General features: G+C 34.3%; 1 protein-coding gene and 1 long non-coding RNA gene across 3 annotated transcripts in view; one reads left to right on the forward strand and one right to left on the reverse strand.

Moving 5' to 3' along the window:
- Positions 1 to 13168, forward strand: part of LOC132701591 (carbonic anhydrase 2-like) — a 38605-nt gene extending 25437 nt beyond the window's left edge. Inside the window, exons 3-8 of one of the 2 annotated variants that reach the window (XR_009618792.1) lie at positions 2925 to 3089; positions 3149 to 3287; positions 3477 to 3582; positions 6824 to 7051; positions 8148 to 9449; positions 9527 to 13168. Coding sequence is in view for 1 of the 2 variants with exons in the window: in XM_060669665.1 (XP_060525648.1) it covers positions 2925 to 3089; positions 3149 to 3287; positions 3477 to 3582; positions 6824 to 7051; positions 8148 to 8327 (818 nt within the window). In the remaining variant the exon portion in view is untranslated. Of the gene's footprint in view, positions 1 to 2924; positions 3090 to 3148; positions 3288 to 3476; positions 3583 to 6823; positions 7052 to 8147 lie in introns of both variants that reach the window. The other variant, XM_060669665.1, reaches the window with a different exon arrangement.
- Positions 13169 to 16886: 3718 nt separating this feature from the next.
- On the reverse strand, positions 16887 to 17933 carry LOC132701594 (uncharacterized). The gene is made up of 2 exons (XR_009618793.1): positions 17689 to 17933; positions 16887 to 17614 (listed from the first exon to the last, which is right to left on the reverse strand). It is a non-coding gene; the product is annotated as an uncharacterized LOC132701594 (long non-coding RNA).
- Positions 17934 to 19728: the final 1795 nt, after the last annotated feature.

Here is a 19728-nt window from a genome sequence, read left to right on the forward strand (position 1 = left end):
GGTGAAATCAAATGTAGTTAATTCATTATAAAAAAGACTGGCAACAATCCTTTCAAACGTCATGTCTTCTAGAACCGGAAGTTTGCATCAGCTTTGACACCAGATATACAGATTACACAAACCAAATGGAATTAGACATTTGGGAGTCTTAACTTGTCTTCATCGTCAGTTGTCGATATCCCGGTGAGAAAACTTTTACCCCCTCCTCAACCTATAGTGGCAATAAGACGAAATTCCTTAGATGTGGAAAGGCTGGTCAATCTAAATTTAACACCAGAAAGTTATTAAAGAAGAGGTAAAATAATCGTATGCGAGAGAAAAGTGGTGCCACAATGATTGTGATGATTTTAGATACCGCTGTAAAACATTTATTCATGAATTATGTACTTAATGTTTTATTCATTTAATGATATTTTGTTTTAAATTTTTATGGTAAAGATAATTTTGTCTAATAAAGCCTTTGAAATACACTTTCCTTGGTTTAATTTAATGGGGACGATATGTGCCTTTGATAAACTGCATTTTAATTAAAAAAAAAAAACTAACCCACAACACCAAAAAAAATTTAATCGAATTTAATTGAGGAGTCCATCTCCCCTATCTTGATTTTAAAAACTCGGTTTCCTGAAAAAAATCTAATATTAATCACAGTTAAGGTGAGTTTGTTTTAAAGCTGAGATTAATTAAAGCCTTCTTTGGTTGATGCTGTTCTGTCTGCAAGGAAAGTGGTGGGGGGTAAAAATTAGATAGTCAAATCAGGATTAAACAACTTAGTGCAAACCGCATTTCTATATTAGGTTAATTAGTTTTAATCACTGACTCTGTCACTAATCAATTGATGGAGGTTTAATAATTTGATTAACTGTCTGCGTATTTAAGTATTAAGATGTTGAAAAGTAAAAAAAGAAAGACTTTAAATTTGTTAAATGTTGTTTGATTTAAAAATGATTTATTTAGACCGCACGAGTAATTAATACAATTAGTTAATTTTAAACAATTCAGTTAGTTGGTGAACCTAACTGGTAATGAAAAAATAAATGATAATAAATCAATTGAGAATGGTTTAGAATATTAAAATGTAATATTGTCACTTAAATAATGGGTAAATTTGTGCACTCTGAAGATATTGCAAAAAAGTTGTAAGGATAAAATTTTATTTGTATTTTAAATATTATTCAGCCTCCTAAATCATAAATTAGAGGTAAGTTTGAGATGCAGTTTTCACTGAGTTGCACAGGCTCTTATTTAAATATCTAATTAAGTCAAAAAACGCAATTTGATAGAGAAGTAAGTAATTATAATTGCGTTAATTCTATCTATGATTGATAGACTACCCACGACCCATCATTCTTCATCCGCCACCTTTCTTTTAGACATAGAGTCATCAACATCATCATCATCATTGAGCCCTTTTTCTCTATAGAGTCTCTCTGAATATAAGCCTCCCTAATTGTCGCCAGTTTTCTCTTACGCGAGTCTTCCTTTTCCTGCATAATTTTCCAATTTTACTTTTTGCTGAACACACACAATAAATTATTCTCGTTCGTTGTGGCCATTTAAGTCTTGCTGCTTGCTCAATAGCATCCAGAGCTCTGTTTATATTTCTTTCTTTTCTTATTCTTATGGAAATTCCTATCCTATCATATGAATTACCGTTGCATAGATCTTTCTTTTTTTCTTATTCTATCAAGAATTTTTCTTGCAAGAGTCAGGGCTGAAATAAAGCAGAAGTTGAATATTTTTATCATAAAGTAATTTTGCTTAACTTATTCAACAGCTCTTATTTCTATATCTCTAACTGGCTTATCGTTTGTGTTTTAGCAAGATTTGATGTTGAAGCGTAATGACAGCATTTTTGGAGGTTTTATGTTTTAGAGCTATTAACAGTACGTCATCTGCAAACCTGATTTGATCGATTTACTGAGATTATTTGATTTTTCCATTGTAGAGGTTTATAGATGTCCTCTAAGGCAAGAGTCAATAATTTAGGCAAAATTGTATCCCCCTGCTTTATTTCTTGATTAATAGGTAAATATGTGGTTAGATCTATTTCTCTCAGGGTGCTCAGTGCTTATTTAACAACCTGTACTTTTCATAATCTACGTAAGCCAGATATAGTGGTTGAATTCATTGGTTTTCTCTATAAGAATTTTTAGGGTGTATGAATGGTCTATGGTGCTATTCTTTTCTAAAACTCGTGTGTTGAACAAGATATGCGTCGAATTTATTAGTTAGTATGTTTATAATAACCTTTGTTTTTATTTAGTTGGGATAAAGCAAAATAGACAATAGTTATTAGAATCTGAGGATCGTCTTTCTTCTATATTGTGTGTGCTTTTTCCCATTGTTGTTATATTTTACCTTCATGTAAGCACTTGCTGAAAAAGATCCTCAACTGTTTCGTAACTCTTTCGTCTCCTTCTTTTAGCTTCTCAGTTAGAATACCATATTCACCTGGGTTTTTGTTTCTTTTCAATTCGCTTATTGCTTTTTCTTTTTCCTCTTCGAATATGTCTAGAGTTATTTCAGAGTTAACATTTGTTGTTTCCCGTTTTAAAATTTCTTTTAATGTAGGTGCTGGCGTATTCTTAAAATAGTAGAGCTTCCTATAATACTCCTCTGTTTAGATTTAGAGATTGTGTCTATCTATCTAGCTTGTACTAGACTTTTATCTTTGGTCAGTATGTAATTTATTTCGTAATTAGTAGTCCGATACGGAGATGCCCAAGTTCATTTTCGCTTTGCTTTCTTCGCTGCTAGGTAGGTTATTAATGTCTCTTCCCTAGAGTATAGAGAGCATTGAAGAAAAAAAAAATGAATTTGTCTAGGGCTTGCAAAACAGTACCAATTATGGTCAATATTAGAAAATTTTGTACATACCGGGTTTCATAAATCACAATTGTCTCCAACTCATTTGTCTGCAGGGCCAACCTTTTGGGGAGAAAAATATTCCAATTGTATAGGAAAACTGCAGAGTCCAATAGACATAGAGGAAGATAACATTAAAGTAGTCCAGTTCGATCCCCTCATATTCGAAAACTTCGAGAAACCTCTACAAGTAGTGAAACTAACGAACAATGGACACACTGGTAGCGTATATTGTGAAATTATTGTTTTGCAGCTAATTTTATGCACGACACCATTGCAGTGATGTTATCTGTGACACAGGGAAAATCTCCGAAGATATACGGTGGTCCGTTAAAGGGCGAATACAAATTTGCCCAGTTACATTTTCACTGGGGCACTAACGACACGGAAGGATCCGAAAATACCATCAACCATCAAAGGTATGTTCGCTGTAAATTTAGCAAACGCTTCGGTATTTAATAAAAGTTCAGCATCTCTCAGCGTGAAACGCTTCTACTTCTACTTAAAAAGTAGCACCACATTCATAGTCGGTTTTGAGGATGCCTTAAATGGTTTAGAATGGACTATTTCTAAGCTAAACGCATTGCATATGCTTTTTCGTATTTTAGGTTTCCTTTAGAGCTACACATGGTATTCTTCAACACACAGTACGAAGATTTCAACAATGCCATTAATTTTGGGGATGGACTCTCGGTTTTGTCATTTTTGTATTCGGTAAGAATTTTTTAAATTACTCTAAGGATGAATGGAAGAGATGTGTATCTGTTCAGAGTATTTCATTATCTTTATTATCGGATCAAAATATTTTTAATGTTGCTGTTTAGTTAAAATCAGTAGTCGTTAAGTATTTTATTTTCTGTTCAAATTTCTCTAAGAAATATCCACTGGAATACCTTTTATTTTTCTTATTATTTGGGTCTCCGAGATCTTATTGGCCATTTAAATCTTATACACTCCAACACACATTTTGCCATTGAATTAGAAGCTAATAATCTCCCATTCTTAGATATTCTTATCAATAGAAAATCAAACCTAACATTGGGTCGTTCTGTTCACAAAAACCCAATGCACACAGACTAATACCTTGATACATTGTTAAATGACCATCACCAAACTTGTTGACAGAGTTGTAAGCGTTTCATCACATACTTGCCACTGTGGTCCTTCCTTTCATTCAAAACATCACTCACCACATATCAAACGTTCTTATATAAACATCTTTCAATATATTCAATCCGTTAAAGTCAAAACTCCGTTGATATGCAAATTGAAGAAACATGACGAAAAGTATCAACTAGGCTAAAAGGACATGAAAGAGCTCTTAGACTACATCAAATAAATTCATCAGCAGCTGCGGAACACAATCATTAAAGTGAAAATTTTATTTGACCAAACTAAAATTCCTGCTTATAATCAGTTTTTCTACCAAAGAAAAATCTAACAAACCGTAGAAATCTGTAAAAAACCAAGAAATCCACGATTCACCGTTGCTTTTTAATTTGTACCCGCAGGTCATTTTTAAAGAGGCATTGGAAATAATTCAGCGCGGAATCAATGGTACACTAATAAACAATGCTAGGTACGTTGATGGCACTGTCATATTAGCAAGCAGGAAAAACTTAATAAGCTCAGTGATCGATCATAACGAAATGTTCGGTTTGCATCGAGATATCACCAACACCAAAGCATTAGTATTCTCAAAAGCACCAATAAGCGCACATCTGGTAGCATCAGTAAAATACCTAGCAGGTAGTATCAACAGTCTATGTCATCCGAAAAAAGAAATACTTGCAAGTATAGAACCAACCCGAAAAACTACAACGAATATGGAAAAAATCTTAAGAACTTAGTTGAGGCTTACAATTCATATGGTCAAATCTTATATACTTGCTGTGTGTTGCTCCACCGGTGCGAATGTTGGACGCTAGACCCACAAATAGAAAAACGATTAGAAGTCGTCGAAATGGTTACTAAGGTCATCAAATTGATAAAGACACGGTGTTGTCGAAACACCTACCATCAACATATAAATAACTGTGAAAATCTGAACATTTTTTGTTCTAATTTAATTGTGTTAAATGCATTTTTTGAAAACATAGGTAGAGCATCGGTGTCCTTTATATTCTTTTGAGGTGACCAGAAAATTGTTTTCCAGTGTTTCATTTTACACTTTGCATATCATTTTCTGTGGCGCGAATGCTCTTTCCATAATTCATTATGCCCAGTGAAAACTGATAAAAGTGCCGAAGTTATAACTATTCAAAAAATAATTGTTTTTTTAATATTTTGGTTAAAGTCCCCTATTAAAAGAAGAAGAGGAACCCTGTATCAGATACAGCGAAAAACAGCTTGTAGAAGTAATGTAAGAATAGGACAGTTACCAGCTAAAAAAGCAATGGGTAACATTATAGCAAACCTGTGTAAAAGATGGGAATATAGAATGGAAGAAACCCATTTTCATAATATGTGGATGACGCGGTACTTCTCTGATTTAGCAGACAATCTAAAACGGCTACTTCATTTTTGCAATCAAGAAGATAAGCGATTAAACTTGCCGGTGAACTTCAACGACACATAAAGACCCGATAAAATGTATATTAGAAATGGAACAATGTTGTACAGATTAATCAATTTACGTATCTGGGTGCAGATTATGGATTATGGATATAGATATATGGATATTAAATTATATATAAACATTGAGAGAAAACCAAGAATATAATACAAGGGAAGTTAGACCTGCAGACCGACATTTTTTCCAAGCAAATAGAAAATATACAGGATGGTCCCAACAGTATATGTCTATAGCAAGTTCCTGGTCCAAATAGATTACTGTTTTTTAAAATCCATTTTCGAATTCTGTGTTTAAGATGGAGGATGCACTATCCTCAACTTCTAATAAAATGTTTAATATTGTTGTTTAATGTTATATTTTATACGACCTTACAGTAGATGATCTTTTATTTGCTTTATAAATTTTCCCTTAATTTTACTCGCTGTGTGGTCTTCCTGGATATTTTGCATTCAATAAATTACAAACTTCTTGAGTTTTTGTTTTGTCTCAGTATCCAATAAAAAATATTTTTTTTTACATTTAGATATATTATATATTCATATACTATATATTACTGACAGAAATGTAATTGTAACAATGTAAGAACTTTTTTATTCTTTTGCTCAGAAACCGTAAGAGATATGTATAGGGTATGTTATATAAATTGTGCGTGAAATTTGACACCAAATTCGAAAACTACAGGCATGTACTTTTTAGCCCACCCTGTATATTTTTGGTGTTTATTTCAAAAAATATTTTTCTTCAAATTTCTAAATGAATTTGTTCCATATTTTAGCCATGCACTGTATCTTATACAGCGGAGACAAGGTTAGATACGACAACATATCATACAAATGATGTGCACAGTGGAAATGAAAGCAGTAGATCCTTGTTAGGAAAATCACAATGCAACAGAGACAAAGTAGAATCCAAGATGTGGATTTTAGAATTGAAAAGGAAAAATAATTAACGACCACAAATTGCCGCAAATGGCAAAGAACAATATCCTAGTTGGAACAAGCTCCAGAAAAAGACCATCAAGAGAGCCTTTAATAGGCTGTAGGAAATAGAGAAATCGAATTAAAAGAAAAAGTTTCCTACCAATTGTGATGAGTTTAAAAGTTTTTTAATTCTAGAATACTTAAAACAGTGTCACCTGTTAAACGATTCAACCACTCAGTTTTCATAAACGTCTAACGTGACGGTGGTTACTGCATCTAATATTCTGTCTAATCAACCACTCTATGTCATTCTTATATCAAATAAATTAAGTTCACTTTGAGTAAAATGGTCTTAAAACAATAATTTAGAGTCACACAATTCGAAATAAGTAAATTCAGAATCTCAGATTGCTGTTGCTTTGGTGGGAAAACCCTATTAAAAATACGTATTTTTGTATAGGTTCGGGAAACGAATAACTCAAATTACGAAGGGTTCGAATTTGCACTAGGCAAAGTTCGGGAGGCACAATCCTCTACCGATTTGGACGATTTTGTTTCTTTGGATGAATTCACAACGATGGAGAGAGAAGCCTATTTCACTTACGAAGGGTCACTCACCACACCCCCGTGTTCAGAAGTAGTGATCTGGATCGAATTTAAAAATACCATCCCATTGTCAAGTAGACAAGTAAGTATTTGTTTGTTTTGTGTTTGAATATTTTGGTGGTTTCCACAGCTGTAGATTATAGCTCGTAAAGTTGGAAACAACATTGACCACTTTTCAAAGAAACTTCCACAGGCTACTGTAATACTATTTACAAATCTTCTGGATTCCTACCTTGTTAAACTACCTCAACCCTAGTCACTAAACCTAGAATTAAACCACCTTACATCTGCTCTTCTCTCTAATAATTTCCACAATAGAGATATTGAGTTTTCCATCACAAAATACACTTCCCCACAACCTTCCAAAGACAATGAGTGCGAAAGCAGTCTCATACTTACCACTGTTGTCTTTCCTTACATTCAAAACATCACTGTCTACTTATCACAAGTTCTATAGATAGAAATATAACGTCAAAACCAGATTTACCACTTGTCCAAAAATCTCTCAACATCTTGATAGGTCAAAAACAAAATTTGAGATATCGCGAGTTTACAGCATTCCATACATATTTGGTAAAGAGGGACCAGACAAAATATATCAAGACAATGGCAAATAATCTCATCAGCAGTTGTCGGACACAATCATAAAACTGGGTATTCAATCTTGTTGGATAAAACTAAAATTCTTACCTACTTAACCAATGTTGAGATCAGTCACCCCTTGCTCTTCAGTCAGTCCTTGTCCTTCCTGAAGAAGCCAACAGGATGATCGGTAAAACCCCTTGCTCTTCAGTCAGTCCTTGTCCTTCCTGAAGAAGCCAACAGGATGATCGGCAAAACATCAATAAGTTTGATTTAAAAACAAATCCGTTGCAGGAGTCCAAAAAAATTGTAAATAGTAACATTGGTCACTTCAAATAATGGTTGAAACGAGAGTAATTAATACCAATTCCAACTCAGACCTAGTAGCAACTACAAATTTTATTTTCTTTCCCCATTAACACAAAATATCGTTTTATTAATTATGGGTATGTTTTATAGACAAAGTTTTCGAAAAATTTTCAATTAATAAGATACCTCGCGAAAAATTCACAAGTTTATTGTTGCTTACCAGTTTTCAATGATATTTTGAAGAAAATGTTTTGGTAGTATTTGAAATGAATTTCATATTCTTTCAGATCGAAGCGTTTAGGCATCTCTCAAACGGCAAAGGTCAACTTAGTCATAACTTCAGACCCGTACAGCCAACCAACGACAGGATAATTTATATGAACGCTCAGTCCGAGTCCGCTGCAACAATCACTACGAATAATTATTTCACTATGACCATTTTGCTAACGATCGTGTGCAATATATAGTTTTAAGGTGTATCCTAGTTCCTACGATATCGTCCACTGTCACTTATTTATTTAAATTATTTGACACAAACTTTGTGATATTAACTTTTAATATAGACGAGAGGTTGTGCAAGCAACGTCAAAATGACATTTTAAAAGGAACGAAAGGTTTTGTTTATTTTCCAGAAATTTAACAATTTTACAATTCTTATTACTCATTATCAACTGCCTTGACTTTTAAATTGTACCAATAGTAAGTTAAATGTCAACGAAGTTATGAGATTTTGACTGCGTATTTGGACGTTGACGTTCTTTGTGAATGTGAATTTTAGACACTCGCATATGTGATTTGTGTTTCATCTTAATAAATAGATAGATATACCGACCGTATACATATACCGGAGCCTTTTTTTTTCAATTTTTGAAAAACATGATACAGATGTAACAACGTGCTCCATGGCGGAGTTGGTTGTCACGTGCATTCTAAATGATAAATAATTTACAAAATCATATATCGAAAATGATTATATACTCACATTAAACAACTCAAAAGAAACATGGAATTTTATTTTTAAGCAGCTGATCCATTCTTCGTCTAGTAGACAATTGGAGAATGACTCCAAAAAAACCAAGCAGAAACATTCTTCTTCATTTTCACTTTCCTTTTTATTGTTGCATTTTCTTTGCAGAACCAAAATCTCTTTTTTGGCTGCTTCTTCTTTCTTGTTTCTCTTATTCTGCTGGTATTTGTTTCTCACTTCTTCTAATAGCTCTTTCACTGGGGTGTCTGTTAACTCTCTATTCGTTTTTCTTGCCAGCTAGGTATTTGAATATCAGCCCTATCAGCAGACTCTAGCGTAAATTCTTGTGATTTCGTCAGTGAACAATCACGTTTTGTAACTATTGCTGTTCTATTAAATAGTGTCAGTTTTCCTGAAGGTTGTTGTTTGGCTTGGAGTATCCTTTTCGTTGAAGGTCACTGGGTTTGGCCTGGTTATTTCTTCTTGGTGTAGAGTCTTTGGTTTCTTCTACCTTTAATACGCCTAGATCCTGCCTATCATCACCAAAAATATTTCTGTTGTATGGAAATACTCTGGCCACCCTAAACGCAGACAGGATATTTTTAGAAGTAAATACCAGCGGGTAAGCATATATTGCATATAGTTTTCTCAGGATTGTTTAAAATCCAAACATCGCAGGAGGTATTGACATATTTCTAGATTCCTCCTGCATCGGTTGTTTATAAATTAAATTTTCGCCAATCATCCTGTTGACTTCTTCAGAGCTTAACTGAAACTGACTCGCAGGGAGGTGGCCGGGAGCTAAATGAGGGAAATCAACGAGTATTTCCATAAATGTATTCGCGATGACTGGTGATAATGGTGACTTTATAGGTGTTCCCGACGTTTCAAGAAAAATATGTCACACACAAGCATTTTTCAATTAAGATCAGAAGGTTTGGTTCCAGATTCTGAGATTTTAATATATCTGAAATAATGTTGAGAGTTCCAGGAATGCGGAATTTAGAAAAGAGATATTCTACATCGAAACTAACCAGAATATCGTTTTAATCTAATGTAAGTGTTCAATGAAATGAAAGGAATTACGTACGAAACTATCATTTTCCCTGTAAAGAGTTTTAATACAGAAGTTAGATATTTTGCTGGAGAATATGTTATAGAACCAATGGAGCTGACAGTAGGCCGAAGAGTTAATCCTGGTTTGTGAATCTTAGGAAGTTCGTAGAAAGGAGGAATTTTAGATAGAGAAGAAGCCTTAATAATAGAATTAAGGTTGCTTTCCATGATGTACGATCTTTTCTAAGTTGACAATAGGAGCCGTCTGTAAGAATATTTTGAGGTATTTCCTCATATTCACTTGTGACCATGACTTCCTTTATCTGCTTTTATCTGCTTTTAGAATTACGATGTCGGGATTAGATTTTAGGGATTAGAGCAATGCAAATTTAAGAGTTTGGGATTTTTTAAGATTTTTTGCGGTTTCAACACTAATTTCATTAGCTGTTTGAGATGGCAGATTGTTTAGGATAGGCTCAACATTCGAAATAATTTCCTCTTTTGGGATAATACGTAGGGCAAGGACGAAGTTGGAACCTTTTGCAAGAACTGATTTTTCCGTTTCTTGTTGTGATGATACATCTACCATAGTGTTTGCTCGTTGAGAAGAGCTTGATAGTTTCTCTAGCGTTGGCATTTGTTTTTCCAATTTTTAAATGTGATTCTGCGTAGAAGATAAACGATTATTTTCAGCTTTCTCATGAATCATAGTTGAAAGCGTATCGAACTCTGTTGGGCAGAAGATGGAAGCAATTCCAAGAAGAAGAGATCTACAAGATTTGTAAGTTGTATTAGAGTAACTCGAAGATGTTTCTTTAAATAAATGAAAACAGCGATTAAATTGTTATCATACCTACTTAAAAAATATATTTTTTCACTTCCACTATAAGTTACGGACTATTTCCAAATGGCCGCAGTCAAAGTAGGCCACTTTTCACCAAATTAAATTTAAATGAATTAATAATGGATTATTTTTAAAGCGCAAGGTCTAAAACATATGGAGAGGACAAAAAGGTTATGGCATTAGCAAGTTTTTTAGGCAAATCGCGCAAATTCATTCTGGAATATTGAAGAAACTGTGGGGGTGTCAAAATCACAAACGCAAAGAATAATAATAAAATGTAAATATGAAAATTATAAAGTAATAATGGAGATGAAGAAATGCGACCAGATTTTTGTCACTATTATTATCGTCATCTCCAATAATAATTTAACGGCAGATAGATATCTAACAAGTCTAAATAAAACACTACCAGAATTAACTTTTAGTATTAGATTTTTTCGTTCAGAATCTAGCTAATACTATCGAGCAGCTACAAAATGGGACAACTCAGGCATTTAAATCTTTAGAGGATAAGGATGAATGCTCTATAGCCATTTAAAATTCGTTTATTATATTCCTTTGTTAATTTTTTTTTCCTTTTTAAAGTGTTAGATTATCCGAAGTGTATATTGTGATATACGAGGGGTGGGAACACAATAAGTTTTGGTGTGCAGAGGAATTGCAGGGCATTGCGAGTATTGTATGAGTATTGTCAGTATTGTATGTATTATGAGTATTGTATGGGAATTATAGGCATTGTATGGGCATTGTGTTGGCATTGTCAAGCGTTTTATCGAGGTGCGCATGGGTACCTGTATGCCGTTTCCGGCCTTAACCAGCTTAAATTTACAATTAAGAAAAAAAATCGGATGATTCGTATTTGAAACGAAAAAACTAAGTTAGATTTCACGATTTTAGAAACTTTATTACTAGCCTAATTAATCGTCATTATACAATGTTGCCAAACAAAATGAAATGTTTTGGTCTGGAAAGAGAATCCAATCATATAAAAATCGCGCTTGCTGCGATGTTCTAGAGACTTAGTGACTTACGTGAAATTTTGTTTTTTCTCTGGTTTTGGTTAGTTTTTTTTAAATTTGTCTTGGCAGATTTAACTTAGAACGTTTTGGTTTCTTGGAACTATCATAATTTTCTTTTTAATGCTGACACGATTCTGGTGCGTTCTGTAATCCCAAAAATAACAGTGTATCGCAATCTATCACATTATGTTCCTACGAAAAAGGGCAAATCAAAAATTTAAAATCCAGATCCGTACTAAAAAAAGTTATAATCATTCAAAAAAAAAACAAATGTCTCCGACCCAAGTATTTTCTCCAAATTTTCTGACATCCAAAAAAAATTAATTATACCTGTCTTACTCCAGAAGTAATCATATTGATAGATACTGTCCTCTATGTTAGATGGCTTCTCGAGATTTTTTTGTATTGAAAATGAAAGAAATGAAAGCAACCAGATATCCCAACCAGAACATGTACATTTTTAAGACTCTCATTACTACAGGAAATTTGAGAAGTTTATGTTTACTCCCGGATTTAAAAACATTATTTTCTGACAGAAAGATTACTGCTAGGGAGAAGTCAGAGCTATAAATTACGTATCTATATTTTAAAAAGTGCATCTATTAGGCCCCTGATGAGTAAAAACATGTAGATGTCAACCCATGAAAGCGGGACTAACTGTAATACTTTTTACAAAACTTTTGGATTCCTCCTACGTCGGTTTTTGCTGAGTCGAAATTGCTGACGTTTCGCCAATCATCCAGTTGGCTTCTTCAGAGCTTGACTGAAACAGTGTCAGTCAGGATGATTGCCGAAACATCAGCAAGTTGGTCAGCAAAAACCGACGCAGAAGGAATCCAAAAGTTTTGTAAAAAGTATTACAGTAGCCTGTGGATGTTTGTTTGAAAAATTACCAGGACTAACTGTAGTTCCATCATATTGACTAAGAAGCATTACATAAGAATTTTGGGGTCAATGGGGTATACAATACCTTTTGGTCTGTATAAAATGATGTTTTTACCCCTCGGTGACATCATTCGAATATCTATATCTCGATTAGAATTTTTCCAAAAAATTGTTGCTTTTACGTAACAATATCTATAGCATTTTTCTATGTAACAGGGTGTCAAAAATATCCCAAAAATCACAAAATTTCTATTTCACCTTGTATCTCGGGAACAAAACAGGGGGTCCAAAAACTGACACAGAGTTGCCAAAAAGCCAGTAAAGTTCTACTGGCTGGTTACCGAGAAATCCTGTGATAACATGAATTTGGGACACATTGTATACTACTGTTCCTAGCAATTTGCCTCATTTATTTCGGTATTTCAGTAAAGATAGTTTCGACATATGTTTGGTATCTAGCTTCAAATAAAAACTTGCTTGAAATATTATTTATTTCATTTGCCGATACATAGCATACACATGAGCACCACAGCTAACTACTTAATTGGAAGACACTTTTCCACACTCCAACATCCTTTGGGCTTCGCTCTGAAAATATTAGCACCGCGGTAATATAAAACTCTATATATGACTCTGTGACCATACTTACTTGTATAATTTTATATATAAACAATACGGCATCCACAGATTCTTTGCAGTCGTTGTTGTCGCCATTAGAATTAACAGCCCTTTTGCCCCAATTAGGGGAGAAATTAACTTGTGCGGCACACAATCCAACGAGCAGCAAAATGCATAGAGCGATTGAAGAGCGCATGTTTCTCTTTGCACGTTACCGGACTGGTTTGGAAATCGAGTGGAATGTAATGAGAAAATGCATAGACTTTATAGGGTCCTCCGAAAAGCACCCACACAGAAGCGTAATTAAAGAAACCCCGAAGGACTGTTATTCATCTCCGGTTTCAAAGGGCGTAAATGTGTTAACAACATCTGTTTACTTCATGATTGATGTTTGCGTATTAAGTGACTTTCTTGAGAAAAACAGAAATGATTTTTTTACGAACTGCAACTCTGCGGATTGGGAAAGTATTTTTTCCGCGATTGCCTTGAAGTGTCTAAAAACGCTAAAAAAAATCTGTATATGAAAACTGAAGTAATTCGTACGCAATAATGGCGTCCAAGGAATTCCAAGAAATCACAGTGGAATTCCAAAAAATTCCGAGGAATTCAAGTGGAATTGAAAGGAAGTTAAATAGACAGTGTTAACGCAGGTTAGGTACAGGATGGATCATTTACGAGGCTCGATTACCTTGTCTCAGTAGTAGCTTGGATTAATTTGGATTTTTCAAGTTTTTTATATGAATTCATATTATTTTAGAAAAAGCAGTCACGTTACATTCATCCAGTATTTACACTAATAAGTATTTTTCATTATTCCTTTTTTTCCGTTAATAATATTTACTATGGTAGAGAAAATTGAAGAATGTTATAGGTAATAAATGTGAAGGTATAGCTGTTAGAAACTGCTTGAATAAATTTGCAAACATTTTACATAATCTACCGTCAGTTTAGGAGAGCGGGAAGCCTGCATTACAAAAACGAAAAATTTCGTCAGATACTCAGTGAAGCATATTTAAACTCGGCAAGCATCTTTGGATCTCAATATTAAAAGAACAAAGCTGCAATCTTGCCTTCGGATTAATAAAACTTGATAATTCAATACCAGCGGAAGAACGAGCAATTGGGCAGCAAGATGGTGCTCCTTACCGCTATAGTCCTGTCTTAGAAAACTGTTTAAATACAGACTCAACTGGACTTAAAGATCTAGTTCATGAAAATAAAGCAGCCACTGTCCAGCAATTCAGAGACCAAATACGTGATCTCAAAATGAACTCAGACCCCAAATACGTCAAGGTATCAAAATGAAATTGAGTTTGTTTGAAATACTTCATTTAGAGACTGCTAGTGTATGCAGTCTCTAAATGAAGTATTAAGGTATGACGCAAAATTAAGGCTGTATAGAACATCCTAAATAATTGTTATGCGTTTGTTTTAGTTAGTATTATTTAGTGAGTAAAATTTGTTTATATTACCTTTGTTATAATATTATTTGATAATCTGTAATAGATATTTCTACCATTTGTAAGTTTTTTTCCTAATTAAACGTGTTATCTCTATAGATTGCATATTTGTCGGACCAATAATTCTGGAAAGGTGATTTGTAGACCCCTCATATTATATATTGTTGAATTCGCCTTTCAGTGGCAGTTTGTCTATGAAAAAAAAAAGAGAAAACTAATGATGCTGGAAATACGGCAAGACTGTAAGCTTTTTTTTCGGATAAAATTGAAAGTTTTGCAAAATAAAAAAATTACATGAGTGTGTATATTCATGCGCAAAGGGAATTTGAAACACTTTGAATTGATTATTAAAGATCGGGCAATAATGAAGATGGACGAATCAATATACGGTGTTTCACTAAATATAAAAAATTTGGTAGTGACTACGGCGAAACGAATCACACTGTATACCTGAAAATATAATAAATGGAAAACCCAAATTAACCCAAAAATTTGACGTATCATTCAATCTCATACCTCATAAAGGTACTTACATACTTCACTCTGTACTTACATACTTCAATATAACAATGACATTTTCCAAGCACACTTTAATTTTATAATTTACCACAATTAAATGTAAGAACTCATATCAAAATAAACATTTTATACACAAATTACAATGTTTAAATTTAACAGATACGAATTAAATAGGATACATACTAAAATTTATAGTTGCAATATTCCTTAAAGTTAAAGAAAAAGCGTTTTGGAGCCGACATTTAATAATGCTTACACACTCCTCTTATTTCTCTGGACAGATGATTAACCAATAAACACTTTCTTAGTCTACAGTATTCAGGGGGTCCAAATAATGTAAAATATGTCGTTTATTATTTGTTTCAGAGAAAAATGTTAAATAAAAAAGTTATAGATGAGACAAAATGAAATATTTTAAAATTATTTTTATACTCCCGTCTGCAAAATACCTAACTACACGCCGATCTAGCGTGTAGGAAGCCTCACTTTACCACGTCAGTCTCGTTTCCCACGGTTCCGAGCCACTTCGGATATTTCCGCGATTTTACCGCACAGGTTTGGGAGCAATCCGATGTTTTGGGAGATATTTCTCATGCTTTGAATTCTGACGTTGTTCAATTCTGACGGTTATGTCAGTGAATGTATTTCTGTTATTTTGCAAAAATGTACCCAAAAACTAACGGTCGTAGAACAAGTATAGTATGCAACACGTTTGGTAAACTTTTTAAGTCACTCGTTAATTAAACACACGCTCCGCTGCGCTCCGCTCGTGTCAAATAAAATCGTGAGTCAAATGCCGTTTACCGCACTTGTTGCATAATATACTATTTTTCTACTCCCGTCTGTAAAATACCTAATTACACACCGATCTAGCGTACGGGAAGCGTCACTTTACCACGTCAGTTTCGTTTCCCACGGATCCGAGCCACTTCGGACATTTCCGCGATTTTACCGCACGGGTTTGGCAGCAATCGGATGTTTTCGGAGATAATTCCCACGCCTTGAATTTTGACTTTGTCAATTCTGACGGCCATATCAGTCAATGTATTCGTGTTGTATTGCGAAAATGTACCCAACAACTAACGGTCGTATAAAAACTATAGTATGCAACACGTTCGGTACCGCACGTGTTGCATTATAGTGTATTATGCAACAAGTGCGGTAAACGGCATTTGATTTACAAGTTTATTTGACACGAGCAGAGCGAGTGTTTAATAAACGAGTGAGTTAAAAAGTTTACCAAACGTGTTGCATACTATACTTTTTCTACGACCGTTAGTTTTTGAATATACAAACGTCAAAATTCAAAGCGTGGAAAATTTATCCGAAAACATGTGATTTATTCCAAATCAGTGTTGTAAAATCTCGGAAATGTCGGAAGTGGGAAACGCGGGATATGTGGGAAACCAAACTGACGTGGTAAAGTGACACTTCCCGCACGCTAGATCGGTGGGTAATTAGGTATTTTACAGACGGAAGTAGAAAATATACTATTTCATACATTTGTAGAAAACCAAACTTATATACTTTTTAATGAAACACCGTGTTTATTATGGCATTAATAAATTAACTTATACTCAATAACCCAATGTAGGATTGTTATGTTCTATACTGAGTGTTTTCCGATTTATGGACAGTTTTCAAATAAAAAATGTCTTGTTTTTAATATCCTATATTTTTGACCCCGTTCCCGACAGTTGTAATTTTATTATTAAAACAATAACTTCCGTGAAATAAAAAACGCCCTGTATAGTATACTTCCATCAATTAATGCTATTAACACTGTTTCAATTTTACTAAGCCTTACCTAAACTTATTATTTTTTTGAGGTAAGTAAGTATACCCAGAGATATGAAGGCATCCGTACCGTTGGAGTCCAAAAAGTGGATATGAATGGCATGACCCATCCCAGAAGAGCGTAGGATCACTGCAAATGGAATACTGCAAAGTAAGCTGTTCTTCGGGCGATAAGGGAATATTCATGTTACGAAAAAGTGTTTTGGATAGCCTAGAAGCAACCCGCTAGATGTCAATGTCACAGTGAAGCCTTGGATCTAGGTGGACACCCAGAAATTTTATACATATATCGGAGTTAACTGTTCCAAGTTTTCAGTATTATGTGAGTTGTCATGATCCAACCAAAGTAACCAAAATCAAGCAAAACTTCACGGAACTTTTATGTCGTCAGCAAATAGCGTTCACTTGGAATGAAGGTCAGCCAGTGGCAGGTCATTTACGTACATCAGAAATAGTACAGGACTAAACCTTTCGGAATGCCTATATTCACATGACCCTCAGCTTGATGATTACCTGCTGACATCTATTTCTGAGATATGATCTGAGGAGATCTATGTCCTCGCCCTGTATCTTGTATAGTTCCAATTTCCTAAATAGGATTAAGTGATCAGGTTACAAGAAAAAAAGGAGTTACATTCCAAATCTGAAAACTCTTCAATATACCTGACATTAGCTCCAAAATACCTAGCACAGTATTTCCGAAAACTACGCTAACATCTACTAAATAGCCCTTCAACTTCAAAATATGCCGTTAGTTAGGTATTACAGGAAAAAGAGATACGGCTCTGTAATTAAGCATCGACAGAAGATATTTCACTGATTTCAATGGAAAATTTATAAATAATAATCGAAATTTTCAGTCAACTTGGAGTAAATCTCCAACAGCTATATGATTGCTCAATAAGTTCCTGATTGTCAGCATTATAGAGGGCCTCCTATATCTCCAGTAGAACTATGGTTTTCGGTAAGTAACGATTCTTTTTATTCTATGCATACATATCAATTATAGGCAATGACGTCACATGATACATGCTTTCAAAAATAACGATAAAGGAAATATAATTCAATTCAACTAGCATCAGAAATAATCCAACAAAAGTATGTCCTACTATTTGCAAAACTTCTAGATTCCTCCTGCGTCGGTTGTTGCCAACTATCCCGCTGACTTCTTCAGAACTTAACTGAAACTGGCTGACAATTAGAAGAATTGATTACACGCAAGAATTTTAGTTTTATCGTAAATAATTTTGTCCGGTTTCGTGTGTTCATCAACTGCTGATGAGTTTATTTGTCTTAGTCTTAAGGCTCTTTCATTCCCTTGAGCCTAGTTAATATTTTTTGCCCGGTCTCTCCAATGCCTTTGGAGGACGAAAAACACCTTACATCTACTCCTCCCTAATAATTTCCATATTAGGGATATTAAGCGTGCTTAATACTTCCTTATATTCAAAACATCACTAATCGCATATCAAAAGCTCTTAAGAAATATAAATCAAAATCAGATTTACCACTTGTTCAAAAATCTCTCATCTTCGATCCGTGGAAGCAAAAATTCCGTTTGAGATATCGGGAATTTACATCCACATGCGGCAAAGAATACATTGAAGAGACCGGACGAAAAATATAAACCAGGCTCAAAAAACATGAAAGAGTACGTGACTGTAATAGATCCTGCAATTTTAGTTGGTCCTGCTGCTGTTCGGGAAAATACGTATGTTTATGTAAGTTACCGGCGTATTAAATTGTTTAAAACTCGGTTTTTTTATTGTTTTCTTTTGTGTCAGTAATAACTGGAATGTTTTAAAAACCCGTGTGGATTCGTAGTAAAAGCCAAGTGACATAAATCGGACAAACCACAGTGCAAACTGCCCGCAAAGTTGTGTCTTTGGATATCGGTGTTTGTAGGCTATACCGCCGTATTTTAAACTTTGAAACTCGGTTTTTAAACGGTATTTTTAGTGTTATCGATAACTAAAATGTTTGAGAAAACCCGTGGGCATTTGTGATAAAAACCAAGTATCAGAAAGTACAAAGAACAGTGCAAACATGCCGCGATATTATGTTTTTGGGTGTCGGTCAAATTACAAGTCCGAAGAAACTAGACCCGAATCAAAAAGAAGTTTGGCTAAGAAAGATACCTAATGATATTAGGCAATTAAAGAAACCAGCTGTATGTATAAAACATTTTGCAGAGAAAGATGTTATTTGCCAAGTGCCTAGTTAAAGGAGAGTACAAAGAATATGCTCGTGAGAGGCCAAAATTAGCGGAAGGTGCTGTGCCAACTATTTTCGAGAATGCCCCAAAGTACTTCATCCTAACACAGCCCAATGTTGTTCGTTTAGCTGATGTCGAAGCAGAACAAATGGAGGCAACGATAAAAGCAAGCCTAGAAACACAAAAAACCTTTGAAAATGCCAAAAAGGTTTCATCACTGGAAACATTCAGAGGAATTGAATAGTGAAAACTGCATAATCATAGCAGCATTGGTTTAAAAGTTATAAATTTTTGTATATATTAACCCTCTTTCATCCTTTCAACGAACCCCACCTTTGCACTTATTCCCTCTAAGCGAACCTCTAACATTGAAAATACGTAGTGGAAGTCATATCTGAAAACTACACATAAGTAACAATTTTGTTTCATAAGGTATGAATATTTTTAAGTGTTAACGTCGTTTACGCTTGCTTTTACGCCTTCAGACA

This window comes from Cylas formicarius, unplaced genomic scaffold, assembly GCF_029955315.1.
Source record: "Cylas formicarius isolate icCylForm1 unplaced genomic scaffold, icCylForm1.1 PGA_scaffold_4__25_contigs__length_36172078, whole genome shotgun sequence".
NCBI classification, from domain to species: Eukaryota; Metazoa; Arthropoda; class Insecta; order Coleoptera; family Brentidae; genus Cylas; species Cylas formicarius.